The sequence below is a fragment of the Perca fluviatilis genome, chromosome 15 (genome assembly GCF_010015445.1).
Source record: "Perca fluviatilis chromosome 15, GENO_Pfluv_1.0, whole genome shotgun sequence".
In the NCBI taxonomy this organism is placed as follows: Eukaryota; Metazoa; Chordata; class Actinopteri; order Perciformes; family Percidae; genus Perca; species Perca fluviatilis.
In genome coordinates this window covers 29,365,471-29,383,285 of record NC_053126.1, presented here as the reverse complement: position 1 = coordinate 29,383,285, position 17,815 = coordinate 29,365,471, and the positions used below count along the sequence as shown (strand labels likewise).

The 17,815-nt window shown below is 40.5% G+C and overlaps 1 protein-coding gene across 1 annotated transcript; it reads right to left on the bottom strand.

The window, feature by feature from the left end:
• Positions 1 to 1,541: 1,541 nt before the first annotated feature.
• On the bottom strand, positions 1,542 to 17,443 carry LOC120575282. The gene is made up of 8 exons (XM_039826003.1): positions 17,395 to 17,443; positions 16,964 to 17,260; positions 9,303 to 9,437; positions 8,343 to 8,513; positions 4,501 to 4,848; positions 4,041 to 4,061; positions 3,845 to 3,951; positions 1,542 to 1,888 (listed from the first exon to the last, which is right to left on the bottom strand). Exons 1-8 carry the CDS (start codon positions 17,441 to 17,443, stop codon positions 1,862 to 1,864), a joined length of 1,155 nt encoding a protein of 384 aa, XP_039681937.1. The 3' UTR covers positions 1,542 to 1,861.
• Positions 17,444 to 17,815: the final 372 nt, after the last annotated feature.

Below are 17,815 nucleotides of genomic sequence, written 5' to 3'. Positions count from 1 at the left end.
CTGTATTTTGTGTTGACTTTTGACAGGCAACAGGCAACTACAGAGGGTTGCATTGTATATTGACAAAAGATATCAATGTAAAATAGTTAATAAAATGTCTTGTGTTCTAGATATAATCATGGAATGCATCACAGTACAAACTGACATGGAAAAATCTAAAAGCATTCTAATTAGCTGCAGTTATAGGAAACCAGGATCAAATTTTGACATGTTTAAGGAAATAATTATATATATATATATATATATATATATATATATATATATATATATATATATATATATATATATATATTATTCAGTAACAGCAATAACAGTAACAACAATAACAAAAAAATGGTTTTTATCTGCGGATATTTCAATATTGACTTGCTCAACCCACAAGAACAAAACAAAAAACAGAAATGATGATACATATATCTCTTCTGAATTCTTTTTAATGAGAATATGATTCAGCAGGAAGCAGGTCACCAGCATTTACACAAAAGGACTGCATCGTATCAATCAGCTATACTGTATGGCAGAGGTGGAAAGAGTACAAAAATATTCTACTTGAGTACAAGTACTATAACTTTGATGAACAAGTAAAATTACAGGTGTAAAAAAATTCTACTCAAGTAAAAGTAAAAAGTAGCTCATTTAAAATGTTCTACTTAGTTACTTTTTAACAGCGGGTGGGGGGAGATATAGTTTTTATGGTTATACTTATTTCATATCTTATTCATAATTAAAATCAAATCACAGTCGTTTGTGATTTGATAATGGGCATAAGGGGAACAACGTCGGAGAGATTTTTATTTCCTTTTTTTTACTCACTAACTTAAACATAGGGCCCATGGGCCAGAACCGGCCGGCCAAAGGGTCCAATCAAGCCCACTGGATGACTTTGCAAAGTGTAAAAATTGCAGAGAAGTAATTTATTCCACTTCCAAATTTGCCACTTTAATCTCAGAGAATATCCAAGTTCTTTTTTCCGTAAATTTACAACTTTAATCTTAGAGAAGACTTTTTTTCTCCTACAATGGCCTTAGAAGGCTGTCGTAGCAGAAGCAACTTGCGTTTGCCAACATCAAGCTGACAAGAAACTCTGTGGCAGATAAAGTTTCTGATCTTTCAGGAGTAGTTTACTAGTCCGGCCCACTTGATATCAAATTAGGGGTATGTGGCCCATGAACTGAAATGGGTTTGACACCCCTGCACTAATGGATGTGATTTAAAATGTAGCTAAGTACAATACTTCAAACAAAACATACTTAAAGGTGCACTATGAGTTCCTGCATGGTTTCAGCGCAATTTAATTTTGTCTCAAATCGTAGGCATCTCTCCTTGATCTGCTATCTGCCTGCCCCCCCTGAATACACCGTGAAATAGCCCGGTCTCTGGAGACAACACAGGGGTCGTAAACGTCAAACAAACACTAGGGGCACAGGCTGTGCACCAAAATACAACAAACCACATTCCAGCCAATCACCGACAAGATGGTTGGGGGAGGGGGCAGTTACGGAAACATGGGGGGAGGGGCAAGCTTGCTCTGTTTTGTTTGGAATTGACTTGGAACGTCAACAGAAGTGACCATGCAGGAACTCATAGTGCACCTTTAAGTAAAAGTACAGTTCAAATAAAACTGCTTTAAAAAGTAAAAGTACACAAACAAAACTTCTCAATGACAGTAACGGGAGTAAATGTAATTCGTTACTTTCCACCTCTGCTGTATGGATATCAAAGGCTCTTAAGTCAAGCGAGTTGCTCTAATTTGGGCGGGATGTGAATAAACTGACTGAGCATTTAATGCAAGCGCTCTTCAGATTTCAGAATCTTTATTCACAGAAACCAGACGAATCAGCTGGTTTGTGTAGCTCAGCTCTCAGTCCTTCTGTTTCCCAGAGGAGCCCTGTGCAGCAGACAGAGAAGGACATATTTTCAGTGATTTATATATAAAAAAAAACTAATACTATATTCATTTCAACACCTCCATACTACACTTAAGCCCCTTTGAGACATGCACCTTGGTAAATAAATGTGACGGCAATCACAAAATCACGAAAAAGTCTGTGACTTTCCTGTTACACTTCCAATACGGCACAGGTATGATTTGAATGGCATCAGCAAGATTGCGAAAGAGAGAGAGAGAGAAGAATGGAGGGAGAGATTAAAGAGAGAAATCAAATTGCATTAAATGCAGGTTTGGTTCTTTAACTCTCACAAATTCATCACATACCTATCATCTCTTGTGCACTAAGAAAAGTCGGTTACACTTTACTTGAAGGTATCTACATAAGAGTCACAGGACACTGTCATGAACGTGTCATAAACATAAACAAGTCATAAAAGTTTATGACATAACGCTTCTGTCAAGTGTCATTCGGTTTTTGTCATAACAAGTTAGGGTTAGGGTTCATGTGTCATGACTGTGTCATGTCACTCTTATGTAGATACCTTCAAGTAAAGTGTTACCGAAATGTTTTATAAACTAAAACACTGAAGTTTGATTTTTTGAAGTTGCTGAGGAGCTTCTTCTCATTTCAGATCAGTATATTGAATTTTATTTGCCCTCGTGGGGCTGGAAAAAGGTATGAGTGTCCCACATTCTCACTACAGTCCTTAATAATCAACAGCTGAATGCATCACTGATGTAGTCAGGTAAAAGAACAGAGCTGGTCACAGTGCTGCCACTATCTCTCTCGCACGAGCAAACTGTAACTGTACTGCAACAGTTCTGTCATGTCAACCCGTTCTCATTCCGAACTCGTAAAATAAGTACGTTTGGTCAGTGTCCTTCAGCGTCTGATGCGACGAAAAAGGCACCCTTCGGCGTATTTGTGTAACGTACTGGGGAGAGCCGCAGTTGGATGAGATTTAGCGAGTGGTATGTAATGGGAAATTGCTGCGTAAGGACGGTGATTGGGGTGGCAGATGGGTAAAACACCGGACTTTCGCTCAGGAGAGTCGGGTTCGCGCTCCGCGTGTGGCGTTTAGTTTCCCCGTCTCCGGCGTGTGTTTCCCGGCTTTTGAGGCGTCCTTTCCCCGTTGTTTTTCTCAGAAAAAGGGACGGCAATAGTGGCGACCAAGCACGCTTACATGAGACGCTAAAGGAGACTTTTAACGTCAAATAAGAACGAGAAAGGCTCCTGACCGAACGTCCTTATTTTACGAGTTGGGTGTGAGAATGTGTTGGTCATGTCCACATAAAGCCCTAACTAACATTTACACTTTTGCCTGACAGTAAGTGAAGCCAGAAATGTTACATATTCTATGTCTGATAGGGGCTTTAGTGCACCGTCCGGCCCAACACAGTCTAACTCCCAGCGTGTCAAAAAGTGGCGCTTGGTCAGGTGCCTTTGGCGTTTGTTACTGACGCAAAAAGTCTCCTTTAGCGTCCAGCCCTTTGGCCTCATATTAAGACTCTTGGCGTCACTTTTGACGTCATGCGGCACAAGAACTGGACAGTTAGATTTTGAAAAAGATTGTGGGTGGGGTTACAAAATGTATGTTTCAATGATACGCGGTACAATAACGGGACACGAACCCCCGGTCTCCTGGGTGAAAGTCCTTTGACCCATCCACCCCCCCCAACCAACCTCCTTAAATGGATTTTCAGTCTTCCATACTACTCGCTACCGCTGTCGCTCTTTACACAACGTCATCTTACAGCGCCGCGGTCAAGCTGTTTCGTGCTACGCCCGGTGCGTCCCATACAGACTCTAAAGGGTGATTTTGTGATCTGACGCTGAGAGCCACTGACCAAGCGTCAGTATTTTGACGCGCATTCATTTTCAAAATTCCCAAAGCCATTTCCTGTGGCAGGTACAGTACTTCCAGTGGGATTTCTTTTGGTACAGGGACGAACCTGAAGCCTCCACACCAGAAAAGCAACGAAGACTCCGAAGACGCTGCTCTTGGCGATCAAAGTGGCGTAGAATAGCTTGGCAGTGTGCGTGATCCTCAAATACTTCCCTGCAAAAAAAAAAAAATGCCGTCATTTAAGTGAATGACAGATTTGTCGATGCTTTGCGATGTGTAAGTTTGCACAAAACTATATTTACCTCTTGTCGGTGCTGCTGGTACTGACAGGAAAAAAAAGTAGATATAGCTTATTAGTATTAGTTAGTTAGTAGAGTGCAGAGTTATCCCTACTATTATAGTAAAGGCGTAAGCGCAGCACCTAAGCCGTTTTGGGCGCCACCTGAGCAAAATGAGTTCAACTAAATTACTTTTCTCAAATCTAATGGTTGTAGTTGGTTCCCAGTGGACTTCTTTAGCATGTTTTGCCTTTAAGCTTTTTGAATGTAATTTATTCATTATTTGCTCTAATTTTCCAACATTTTAGACAGAGAAGTTTAAAATAATAGTCCATAATGATGTGAAGTTGAATCTTTTCTTGCTGAAAAAGTAACATTTTCCGAATACGTGCACCTAAGTCTTTCACAAACCTAGGGAAAAAACTGTAGTGGAGTTTCACATCATAAACATGTCTAGGTTCTTCTGACTTTCAGCTGAACATACCTTCAACGCCTCGGACCCAATCGGAACGGGGCACAGTATCAGTCCCGTTGAAGAAGCTGACGGTGCAGGTGAACGTCTTGCTCGGTGTGAGCCAATCACTGAGCGGGACCGTCAGCCTGCTGCTGATGCTGTAATGTTCCCCTCCCCACAGGGCAGCATTGTCGGTCGCCACGCCACGTGTGACATTCACCCCGTTGATCTGCCAGAACACACTCACATGGTCCGGGTAGAAATGGGACGCCACACACACCAAGGTCTTCTTGTGTTTCTTGTCTTTGTTGGTTTGACACTCGTTTGGCGAAGGTTGAAGCACTTTCACTTTTGGCGGGGTGATAGTACGGTTTGAGTCTGTGGGGGGGAGCAAAAGAAACAAATCATTAGAATAGTTCGACATTTTGGGAAATACGCTTACTCTGTTCTGGAGAAGATTCATATCTCATGTTTGTATGGAAAATACGAAGCTAGAGCCAGCAGCCAGTTAGCTTAGCATACAGACTAGAAACATTGGGAAACAGCTAGCCTCAATCTTTGTAAAGTAAAAAAAACCCTGACGCATCGGCACCTTTAAAGTTCACTAATTAACATGGTGTATATCATTTGTGAAAGGCGTACAGAAACTTACGGAAAAAGACAAGGGCCACATGTAAATTATGTATTTGCGTTGCGAATTTAAAGTCAGAATTCTGACTTTATTCTCAGAAATCTGACCTTAAACTCAGAATTCAGGAAATCAGAAATCAAATACATTTTTATCCTCTTCCGTAGAAACTAAAGTGTAAAAACAGCAACAACAACAATTTGCCATTTTACCAGTGGTTATTTGAGAGACTATTTCTAGGCAGAAACCTTTACAAATGCCAGCAACAACTGAACAAAAGATTAACAATATATCGTGTTAGGTGTTCTTAACATGATATATTGGATATATCTAGTGATCTTTAGAGGTGCTAGTATGTGGATTCTATTAACTTTAGACTGATCAAGGCTAACTAAAGAAGCTAGTTTCTCCCTGATTCCAGTCTTTTCACTAAGCTAAGCCAAGATAAGATAAGGTAAGCTAGCTAGCCAGCTTCTGGTTCCAGCCATATGTTGACCGTACAGACATCAGAGTGGTATTATCTCACTCTTGGCAAGAAAGAGAATAAGCATATTTCTTTTCAATCAAATTCCTGGTTTATTGTCACTTGTTAACACCAGAATTTAGAAATAAACAGTGAGGAGGGCGCAGGAGGATTTTCTCATGCTAAACATACATGCCAGACAACATGGTTCTACAGTTTACAGTAGCTTTCTCCCATTCAGAGCCGTTATCACTCAATTTCTTCAGATATATTATTGTTTTACCGAGAACTGTTAGCCTGGTTTCCTCTCCGAGATAAGCAGGTTAAGTGGAGCACAACACGACAACGGCTGAACAGAACACTTATCACATACTTATCGTATGACTGATTCATCTCATTTTACTCCACTATGTCTTAGTATGCCATTGTCTTCTAAGATTTGTTCTACTTTAGTAGCTTTGTATTCACTTTATTTAACTTTTCCCTTATTTGACTAAAAAAAAGAAAGGGGCGTCCTCTAAATTCCAGATTCACAGCATTGAGTTTGACGCTGTTTGAGGTCCACCTAAGTACAGAGTTACACAGCAACACAGCTCAAATCTAAATAATTGCAATGACATTCAAATCATAATTTTTCTGCAACCCCATCTTAACAAAAAAAAAAACAACTTCAGAGATGAATCATTGTGTTATTTTGCCTTACCTAAGATAGTCAGTTTGGTGCCACTACAAAAGTAAGCAGGGTTGGAGCTGGTCACATTGACTATACCTATATAGTAAAAACCGTCTGCACTAAAAGCTGTTAACTACTTTGTTGCTCTTCACAGAAAGAAAAAAACTAAACCATTGTCTGGAAATTTGTGTGAAGTACTTTCAGTTGGCTATATTACTCTATTGCTGTCCTTTAATTCCTAAAAGCGCCATCACTGCATGTACTACAGCCTGTAAAGCTGGAAGAAAATGAGTTTCTCTCAACAACAACTGCAAGAATTGTGAGGATCACACACAGTACCTTTTGTTTTTAGTTTTTTACACAGGGAAATTCATAAGAAGAAAATCTGATGTGTTACCAAAAACTACCGATTAAACACTTGGTTGATTGGCAGAACTGTTTGGATAGTTTCCAGTTTCTAAAATGTGAGTATTTTTCTGTATTGAGTTCTTTTAATACTTAAAGTACATTTTCCTGATGCTACTTACATACTTTCACTTAAGTAACATTTTCAATGCAGGGCTTTTACATGTAACAGAGTATGTTTACAGTGTAGTATTAGAACTTTTACTAAAGTAAAGGATCTGAATACTTCTTCCACCACTGTGAAAACCCTCAAACCATACATTGTAGATATTAAACAAGCTAATACATTATGGAATATTTGCCTAAATAAACTGACTTTTCACGTATATATATCACTATTTTAAATCTTTTTTTCCCCTTTTATTTACCTTAGACAGTAATTTTGGTTCCAGAGTCAGTCTCTGACTGGATACTCACAGAATTGATCTGAACTCACATTGAGAGCAATCATGTGGGCAAAGAGCCAATTCTTTTATTGCTGCGGCAGTTTGCTGTAGAAAACGTTAGGACTGAGTCATTAGGAATTAAACAAGACTAACTTGTGCCATAACTGCTATTATCATTTAAAGGGGGGATACCACAATTACTGCCACCAAATAAAATCCCCTAAAAGCCACATATTACCTATTCCCTCATAAACCAGCTGTGAATTTGATTTGTTGTTGAAGAGTTTCTTACCTAATACGGTCAGCTTAGTTCCAGCTCCAAATTGAGCCGGGGAGAATTAACACAGAGCTCTCCGACTGTGACAAAAACGTATCCTACTGCTTTTTGTCTCTGTGCTCTTCTTCACTTTGTCACACTTTGGCGTGTGCAGACTTTCGGTGTAATGTTCTGTAGTAGCCTATATAATTAATCAAATCACTCTCTGCTACAGACCACCTTTTGAACACCAACATATATTATTAAGGCATTTCTATGATCATTGAAGTCATTCTTTTCGCAGTTAGAACATGAATCATCACGTGCAAAGTGTCTCTCACGCTTTACAGTATCTTTACAGGGGATCACATCTGAACAAAACCATAGTTCTATGATATTTTAATGAACTTAATGTTGATTTCTTACCTAAAACAGTTGATATGGTTCCTCCACAGAACCATGTCTCATAAGCACAGTACTCAATTTAGTCTAATGGCGATATTACACCAAAAGACTTTTCAAGCGATTCCAGTGTCGCAGACAAATTTCCAATATCGCAATGAAATCCTGAGAGTCTTGGGATGCGCTCCCGTCTTCTCTAACGTTTGGTGTAAGGTGGTCATAAAACTCAGTCACCAGTCAGTCTTTTTCCCGTCTTGACGTTCTGACAAAATCAAACGCGTTTGATATTATGGTAAGTTTTTAAGTCTTGGTAGTAAAATCTTCTAGCCTGTGACTAAAAACTCAGTGACTTTACGACAGATTGTCTTTAGTTGTGAGATGGTGTCAGACTTTCAGTCTTTTCAAAGTCTTTTGTAGAGTCTGTTGTATGGTAGGCACCTTTGTCCTGGTACTTTCAGCAGGCTATATACTGTATATGACCTTTAATTCCCTGAAAGTGCTGTACAAATGGCTGTACTACAGCTTATGTTGTTCAGTTGGAAAGACAAATGAGATTGTCTCAACAACAGGTGAAAGATTTGTGAGGATCACATACTGTACATGCAGTATATTTTGCTTCACAGGTCATTTATTAGAAGAAAATCTAATGTCTTACTTACCAAGAACAGTCAGTTTTGTGCCTGGGCCGAAACGGGGTTCGTAATAGGCACAGCGCGCACCCTTGATATCATAAACCACTAGACTGGAACTACAAAGGCATAAAGGAAAAAAAACATACCAACCTCCAGTTTTGGTGCAATTGAACCAAAGGCTTATTTCCTTATTCAATCCTAATTTAAGCTAAACCAGTTTGGTTTCAGTTCCAAAGTATTCTTTGTTTAGATTATCACAGTGTAGAAATACTGAGCATGAATCTGTTCTGTTCATTCTCCAACATATCCTCTCAGGACCCTTTGCATGTTTTGGAAATTAGTTATATTCTGAGAACCTTAAGATATCTCCAAATCCCGAAATACAATATTAAGCTGAAACATTGAGTTAACAGGTTTTTGTTAGGATCAGAATCTTCCCAAGTCAGGTAGTCTATCGGGCAGTTAGTCAGTCAGACAGGTTTTTCCTTCATTGTCAAACAAAATAAAAAAATTTCGTGACGCATTGAGGCTGTGAGAGCGCCAACTTACCCAGAACAGTGAGTTTAGTTCCATATCCAAAGGAAGCTTCAGCTCCAGTGTCGGTGTGACTGCATCCACTACCGAAAAGTGACAAAACTGCCAATCACTGGTGCTTTGAAACAGGCTAATGATCTATGATATGACTGAAAATGGGCATTACAACATCCAAGTTTGCTGTTGCAGTTTCTTTAGGAATGGGATTTTTTTCATTTTATTTAGTTAGTTTCCCCACTGAAAATTTGTATTTGAACAATGTCAGAATAGTGAGGCATTCGGTCTGTTTTAAGAAAATAGATGTTTTGAATCTGTGTCAAGTGTCTCCGGTAACTTGTAGCGCTCCACTTGAAGCATGTTCAACGGAGGAGGTTTTTGTACAGCGGCTCTATTGGATTGTATCACCGTGGGCCCCTGTCCTCACAGTGAAACAGCATCACACAAAAACCTGACTTCTCTTTGCTTGTGTCGGCTCTCCTTCCCCCACCCGGCGGATCCGTATCTCAGCCTCCATCTTTCTGCGTCTGACTGAAGACTGGGGGGTGGGGGGAGCTCCATGCACCCTGACTGCTGCTATTTCTGTGACGGCTAAGAAAAGAATCAAGCAGGAAAAGAGAATGTTGTGTTTCTGAATGCTGCATAGGGGAAGTGACATCTTTACTGGTCACACCTTTTTTTAATCCCACCCATTTTCAACTGACATAATCTTCTCTCAGGTGTGGAAGAAGTATTCAGATCCTTACCTTGAGTAAAAGTACTAATACCACACATTTACTCAAGCACTGTACTTAAGTAAACATTTAAGGGTACTTGTACTTTACTTTTCATGCCACTTTCTACTTCTACTCTGCTACATTTCAGAGAGAAATATTGTACTTTTTACTCCACTACACTCATCTGACAGCTTTAGTTACTAGTTAATGTGCAAATTAAGATTTTTGCAGACAAAACATATGTAGTTTATGAAATATGATGTTTTATTATTATTAGTAGTAGTTTATTTGAACATGTAAAAAAAAAAAATATATATATATATATATATATATATATATATATATATATACATACATATATATAAAATTAAAATGGAGATAAATGAGGGACATGTACTTCTTTACGCTATACCATATATCTACCTACCTACAGCTCACATATACCCATGCATACACAGGCACAGATGCATACATACATGCATACACACACATATTTACATTTTTTTTTTTTTTTTTGCTCTCTGTCTTTTCCATCTATCTTCTTCCTTTCTGTCTATCTATAGAAAATCAAATAATAACACATCCATTCTAGACTTAGTATAAAGGTCCAGGAACCTAACAGTCAGTATATAATACTATCACCTCTTTTTATGAAATTAATAATAATAATAAATTAAACTACCTAACAATACATAGTCCTACAAGTAGAATAAATGTCTAAATGTCTAAAATGATTAGACAACAAAACAGTTTTGATTGTTTCCAGTTTCTAAAATGTGAGGATTTTTTTCGCATTGAGTAATTTTACTTTTAATACTTTAAGTACATTTTCCTGATGATACTAAGGCCACTTTCACACCTATAGTTCGGTGGACTCGGAGCGATTTGTTCATTTGGTTCGGGTTGCGTTCACGCAGCACCAAACATTGTAAACACATGTCACACGGTCGAGACGGTCGCTTGTTTATTGGTCAGAATATCCGAAACTCACTGACACTTCTGGTCTCAGAAATAAAGGAGCAACACCAAATTGATGACGTCTTGGGTTTTCTGGTTCTGCTTTAGTGTTTCCAATATTTTAGAAGAAGGTGAACAATGACGAAAGTGCAACACCAGTGATGCCAATGTCAGCCAGGCATTCCAAGAGTAGTGGGTAAGAGATGGTTTCAAAGGCAGCAGTAAGGTCTAGCAAGCAATCCAGAGTCTGCAGCATGGAGGAGGTCATCGGTGATTTTAACCAGGGCTGTTTCAGTACTGTGTTTAAGGTGGAAACCGGATTGGAAGGGTTCATGGAGGTTGTTTGAGGTGGGACTGAAGTTGAGCGGCAACCACCCTCTCAGGAGTTTTTGAAATTAATGGTAGATTGAAAATAGGCCTGTAGTGGTTGACGTCAGTTGGATCAGCACCGTTTTTTTTAAGGATGGTTGTGATTGCAGCCATTTTTAGGGTGGGGGCTGTCATGACCTGGCTCAAATGGTCATAACCAAGAGGGAGACGACACCATGTTAAATGTTTAAACAATACTTTATTAAATCAAATTGAACCAAATTAGACCAAATTAACTATATATAGAATGAGATGTAGAAATCCGTGAAGTCAGTGGTGTAGGGGGTCCATAAGTGAAAGATGTGAGTGTATGTTGGTGTTGTGAAGTGTAAGAGCTGGGTTATTTTAATTAGTAACCTGCAAACAGGATGCACAAGTTAGAACACACCTCCACAATGTAGACAGCAAAAAACAGTCAGATGTCACCAAAGGGACATCACAGGGGTACAGATCCAGTGGTGAGGGAGGAGTTTATTATTTTTGTGATGATGGGGAAAATGGATGGCAGACAAAGCTTTGACGAGGAAGGGATGAAGCTGACAGGTAGTAGATATGGCTTTACGGATGAGCTCGGAGATGGTATATTTCATTGCTGGGGTGAAGTTGTGGCTGGCTTGGGGTAACCATCCAAGGTGGGTCCAATGGGGAGGTGCATGAGGAGACCAACTGCTGGTGGATAGTGCTGATTTTGGTGTCAAAGATTTGCAGAAAAGCAGTTCAGTGACCAGTGGACCAGGGCTCTGGAGTTGCCTTTTCCAGAACGGATGAGGTTGGAATAGGGTATAGGGTATTTTTGTAATGCCATACATGTTCAACGTATAGTTGGGCATTCCTGTCTTTTTGTATAGACGCTCAAGACGAAGACCAGTGGTCTTGAGCTGTCAAGGTCAGCGGTGTAGCAAGGAGCAGTACGGGCAAAGGAGACTGTGCGATCCTTCGGGGGGGCCAAGGCATCAAGGGAAGTGGAGAAACAATTATTGTAGCGGTTCACCAAATCAGCAGGGGAGGAGGATGCTGGAGGGCCGGGGTGGAGTGAGAGAGTGATAGCCCCACATCACATGCCCTTCACCATACCTAGAGACTGGCATGGGGTACTTTCCATAAAATCATCTCTCAATGCAAATCAATTCAGCTATTAGGCTAACCGACATAAAACCATGCCAATCTCTAGGTATGGTGAAGGGTATGTTGTCGGGGGGGGGCTATTAATTTAATTCCAAAGGCCAAGGGAACTTTATCAGGATGCATAGTATCCTGGATCCATGAAATAACTGGCCTTTAAAAATAAAAATCTGCCTGCCTCTATGGGAATTTAACATAGGGGTGTACTCACTTTTGTTGCCAGCGGTTTAGACATTAATGGCTGTGTGTTGAGTTATTTTGAGGGGACAGCACATTTACACTGTTATACAAGCTGTACAGTTAATACTTTACATTGTAGCAAAGTGTAATTTCTTCAGTGTTGTCCCATTAAAAGAAATAATGAAATATTTACCATGTGAGCGGTGTACTCACTTTTGTGAGATACTGTATGTCCGTTGTAATGGCAAAAATTACATTTAAGCATAATTCCTTATATTTTTATGTTTTATTTCAACTTTAATTCTCTCACAAATGCTGAAAGAGTTTCTCATTCCCACATGCAGATTTTGATTCTAACCTTGTGAGACATCCAGTCTGGAACATAATGTAAGCACGGTTTGTCTGAACAGATAGGGGCTACAAGGTCGCCCTAAAACTCTCTAGTTTTCCCATGCCAGTTAAGATGTAACTGGGGGGTGAAAGTCGTACCGGGAGGAGGAGGCGAAATGGCTCCAAGATGTCTCTTGTATTTCTCTGATTGTCTTCATGTGTATCAGATTGCCTGTAAGAACTGTAGCGTCATAATAATCTAAGTGCGTGTGTGCTGTCACTCTGAAGATGCATATAAGCCTAGTGTTCTGTTCACTCATTTGAGAAACTGACTCCACACTGGGCTGCGGCCTTTTGTGAAATCATGTTGCTCCTATATTTGCAAATATATCTTTTTTAATAAAATACAAAAACCCAACTTGGTGTTTAGTCTCAGTCTGTCTTATTTGTTTCAATTTACTAAACTCTGAAATTTCCCCCCCTGCTGCAAAGGAAACTTCCACAACACCGTGAACAAGGATGATATGATGGTTTTGAAGGATGAAATGGAAATTAGTTTGTCCAGTTTGAGAATCTCTTGCAGAGCGTTCCAGTCACGAGCGGCAGCAGATTGAAAAGTTGCGAGACCAGAAGGCAGAGTTGGTTTTGGGAAAGCTTAATTGAAGATGAAGTGAGGAGCGGGTGTTGTATGTGACAGACTTTGGCTGCAGCAGGTGACCTAAGTAAGGAGGCGATCGACCAAGAAGGGTCTTGTAAACGAAAGTGAACCAGTGAATCTTACGGCAAATGTGAAGGGAGGGCCAGTTGACAGATGAATATAGGGTGCAGTGGTATGTACTGAAGGGGGCATTTGTGGCAAACCTGATAGTGGAATGGTAAAGAGTGTTGAGTTTTGATAGAGTGACCTTGCAAGCAACCCTGTAGTGCGACCATAATGGGTAGAATGGTCATTTGAATGAGAGTGAGTTTGGCAGAAATGGTGAAAGTGGAATGGTTTCTGTAAAGGAAACCAAGTTTCCGCCTTGACCTTAGATTGCAGCTTTGATATGTGGATGGAGAAAGAAAGTGAAGTTTCCAACCAGATGCCCAAGTATTTATATACTTGTGCAAGGATAGCCCCCTTGCATGTGGTGATGTTAAGGGCCTTCCCATGGCCATAGACATACTTTAATCCAGATGATGATGGGTATGATGAGATAAGAGATCATGCTAAGTGTCATGAGCTGAAATCTCTGCCTAACTGTTTGAGTATGAAGACAAAATCATCCAACCTGTCTGCTAGAAAAGGACTACAACTCTGCCTGTCTTTCTGCCATTACTTCTTCAGCTCCTCCCACTGTTTGGCTGACTCTTCAGTGTGCCTGTTGATGTGGTTTTGCTCCAGGTGTACAGGGTGACATGAGGGTTTTTGTAGGGGTATTTGGGGTTTTTCTATCGTTGTGCGACTGTATGCTGCACAGAAATAATGCCCGCTGTCTTCGGGATGCCTCAGTTTGAGAAAATGAAGGAACGCTTCCTGCTCACCATTTCCACTCACTTTAAAGCTACCCTGAAAGGGGTTCTCGACCATTTGAACTAATGTATAACTCGTTAAACCGACAAGCTTTAAAGAAGAGTCTCCTAGCGAGCGACGATACCACAGAACGGTGTCATAGCTGTTGATGCTGTGTTTGCAGGTCAGTTTGACCGTATCGTTTATCTCCCCCAGCAGATCGACTGGAGTCTGATGAACATCTTTACTTTGACTTGGCGATATTCCTGCAGAAATGAACAAAACATGATGAATGTAAATTTAAATGAATCAGAAGCAAGTTGAAGTTTAAGCAAAAATGAATACCTTAATGTACCTTTGATCCAGAAGAGTGGGATCATAACTGTAATTAAAGCCCTGTGCATGTTGAGAACTATTTACTGGGTCTGTCTCAAGCAGGAAATGGAAGTGATATGGCGCGTCGCATAAAGTAGAAGATGAGGAAGTTTTATGTCAAAGGCAGAGGTGTGCCTGATATGCTGTGCCCTATGCTCACGTGCTATCAGGTAAAAGAGAGACATGTTTGTCCCTGGCTCACTCAAGTCCAAATGGCGCTTCTATCACATATCACACAGCATGCCTTGTTGATCCACCTCATATGGTGACAGGAAAGGACAAATTATATAATTTTGACTCTCCTGTTTAGAATTATTTGGATAACCTTCAAAAGTCACTGCAGCAGATATTGTGGGACATCTAAGTTCCGTCAGATAGACATTCCTGTTAATCCCTCACCGACAGATATAGACAAAAGAAAAAACACGCCCCCCCTTAACTCGAAATCTGTGACAGTTTTATTATTGGTATTTTTAGCCCAATAACAGCTGTTTTAATCAAAATGTATTCACGAGATCTTATCATGGTTTATATGTATTTCTTTTAATGTTATTATTTCGGTCTATTTCGGCCAGGGAAGTTGGGTTGCTTTTTTCTTTATTTATATTTTTAAAACTATAACGCTACATCTACTAACATTTATTTAGATGTTATCATGGGATTCATTTCTTTATTTTAATAATATTATTTCGGTCTTATTACCGGTGTAATATTACAGTATATGCTATAATACAGAACATTATGATATGATCCAAGCTAGACGCATTCAAAGCCGATATCCCACAATGCAATGCGAGCATTCATTCACAGAATCGGACAGCGATCAGCTGGTCTTTAACGACAGTATCGCTTCAATGTACATATATAGTCAGTGGTTTGGTCACCAGCAACAACATGTTGCTCAGCTTTGTCCCAGTAAGTTATGTTAAGTAAGGTAACAAAATGACTATGGCCACTAGAGGGCGCTGTCACCTAAACACTTGAACGAAAACTGTGCATTTCATTTTGGGAGACTTGCTGATTTAGTTTTTCTTGGAATGAAAGTCTCACTCAATCTCAACAACGTGCGCAGATGCTCCCTCTCTGCTGCACGGTAGAGCTGTAATCGGGCCTTAAAAGGCCCGACAGGCCCGTGTCCGACAGAATTTGACCCGAGCCCGACAAGTACATTTTGTTTGACAGCTTTTTAAAAGCCTGAACTTGTTTACAGCCCGACATTATTCAAATGTGCACACGCACACAGCTCTTTTGCCTTTTGTCAAGAATGAGTCATTTCTCATTATGCACATGGTCAAAAGTTTTCCACACCTCAGACTTTGCTTTCTTTGCCGGTGCAACCAAAATGTAATCGCCAGAGGCTCAGGCCAGCCTTCGTTTCACCTCCTCAGCATCCATTTTCATGCTAATTGAAACTCATCACCTGACCGCTCATTTACCGCGCAACCTGGAGCACAAGACCGAACCTGTCGGGTCCCGTCAGGTTCCGTCGGGTTCGGGCAAAGCTCTTCAGCTCTACTGCACAGGTCCTTTTTGGATTATATAATTTATATGAGGTATATAACTCTCATTCTTCTGACCAAAATACCAGATGACTTATCTGTATGTTTAACAACTAGACATGCAAGTGTAGCATGATGATTGACTGCTTTGCGCTGAGTGAGTCACACTCTTTGAACTCACACATTAGCCAATCATGAGCATTTGGAGTGCTTTTCTACTATTTCTTCTGTTTTTGCTTTTGTATGTGGTATATCTTTAACCAGAGCATTGATCTAGGGATGGCAATGTCGGTGTGTCGGTCTGTCAGTCCACCAATTTGGTCCAGACTGAGATATCCCAACAACCATTGGATTGATTGCCATGAAATTTAGTAGAGACATTAAGTGTTTTCCCCCTGACTTCACCTCTAGCATTTGACTGAACCTCGAGTTCAGAGACTTGCTCACAAGTCTGGGATGACCCCACAAAAAAAGCCATCAAGAGCCTCGGATTTCCAAGCTCGGAATTAGGGCAACCACAGAGTACCCCGAGCTAAAAATCCAACATGGCTGCTCCATGCATCAACAGTTGTGAAAGCAGTTTATTAGCACTTCTGTGTTATTTGTGTCTCACAAAATCAGTCGTACACGCAGCGCTATCCATATTCTATCTGTGGACATGTTGATACGTTGTTTGTATGCACAGAAACAGCGTAATGCGTTGTTATAAACTGGCATTGCTAACAATGGATAACCTGGCTAGAGCTAATGAAAACAATGAAAATCCCACTTGGAAATGGAACGCATTCAACTCGGGTGTGACGTCACTTCCAGCTTCGGCTTCCGAGTTCCGAGGTAAATGGAACGCACTATAAAACCTGATTCATGAAGCCAAATGCACATGTCAACCAGCTTCTCTGAGAGGAAGTAATGAACCCCCCAATAAAAATAGTCATCCATGTTGCTGCTTTGATCCTTCTATTTGGTAAGCTCAAGTTGCTCTGTTCCTCATTGAGGTAGAATCAGGCAGTGTGCCAAACTTTATCTATGTGTAGTTTTTGTGCAGCTTGCCAGGTATCTGCAACGCTGTGTGTGCACTGACACCACAGAGATACACTCCGTTGTCATCTGGTTTCACATTTTTCACCGTGAAAGATCCGCTCTCAATCACCGTCTTGTTGGCTGAGTATTTGTCCTGGCTAAAGTTCCCAAAGTCGGGCTTCTTGTACGGCACCGTGTGGACGATGAGCTCCATACTCTTCCCTGGTAACTGCTGGAACCAGTACATGTTATAGAAGGCGCCCGGCAGGGTGTGACTGCAGTCCATCTGAGCAGACTGACCCCTCTGCACCAGTAAACCTGGAGTCTGTTGGACTACCTTAGTACAGCCCACACCTGGAATCAAGAAAGAACACAAGCTGAGATTTAAAATAAAGCTCCCTTTTTGGATATAAATAATGATTTGCATATAACAGATTATAAAACCTATTTGGGGTTTTTGAGTCACATAAAGACTAGGGTAAAACTACCTGCAGTACAGAGCAGACAAACCGTGCAGATGATGAGAGGTGAGATCATTTTGATCCACTCGACACACAGACGTCTCTCACAGTGAGACAGCAGCTGATGGGAGAGAGACTGCCCACCCGCCCCCGAAAAACACCAACATAAGTTGTTTGTTCAAGCAGCAATTATGACCTATGTACTGTATATATACGTTTGTAGTGACAGTGCCCCCTAGTGGCCTTAGTAGTTATGACAGGAGCAAAGCAGGTAGTAATGGGACAAAGTATAAGAGGGGGGTGCTACCCCCCCAACGTAACACAAGCAAACTTTATATTTCACAGTTAGTGTTTTCCGTCAGATCATTTATGGATCTCAACGTTTCTGACCACACATGAAGGCAGCTTTATTTCACAGAGAAAGAATAGAGAAGATCGAGACATTGCG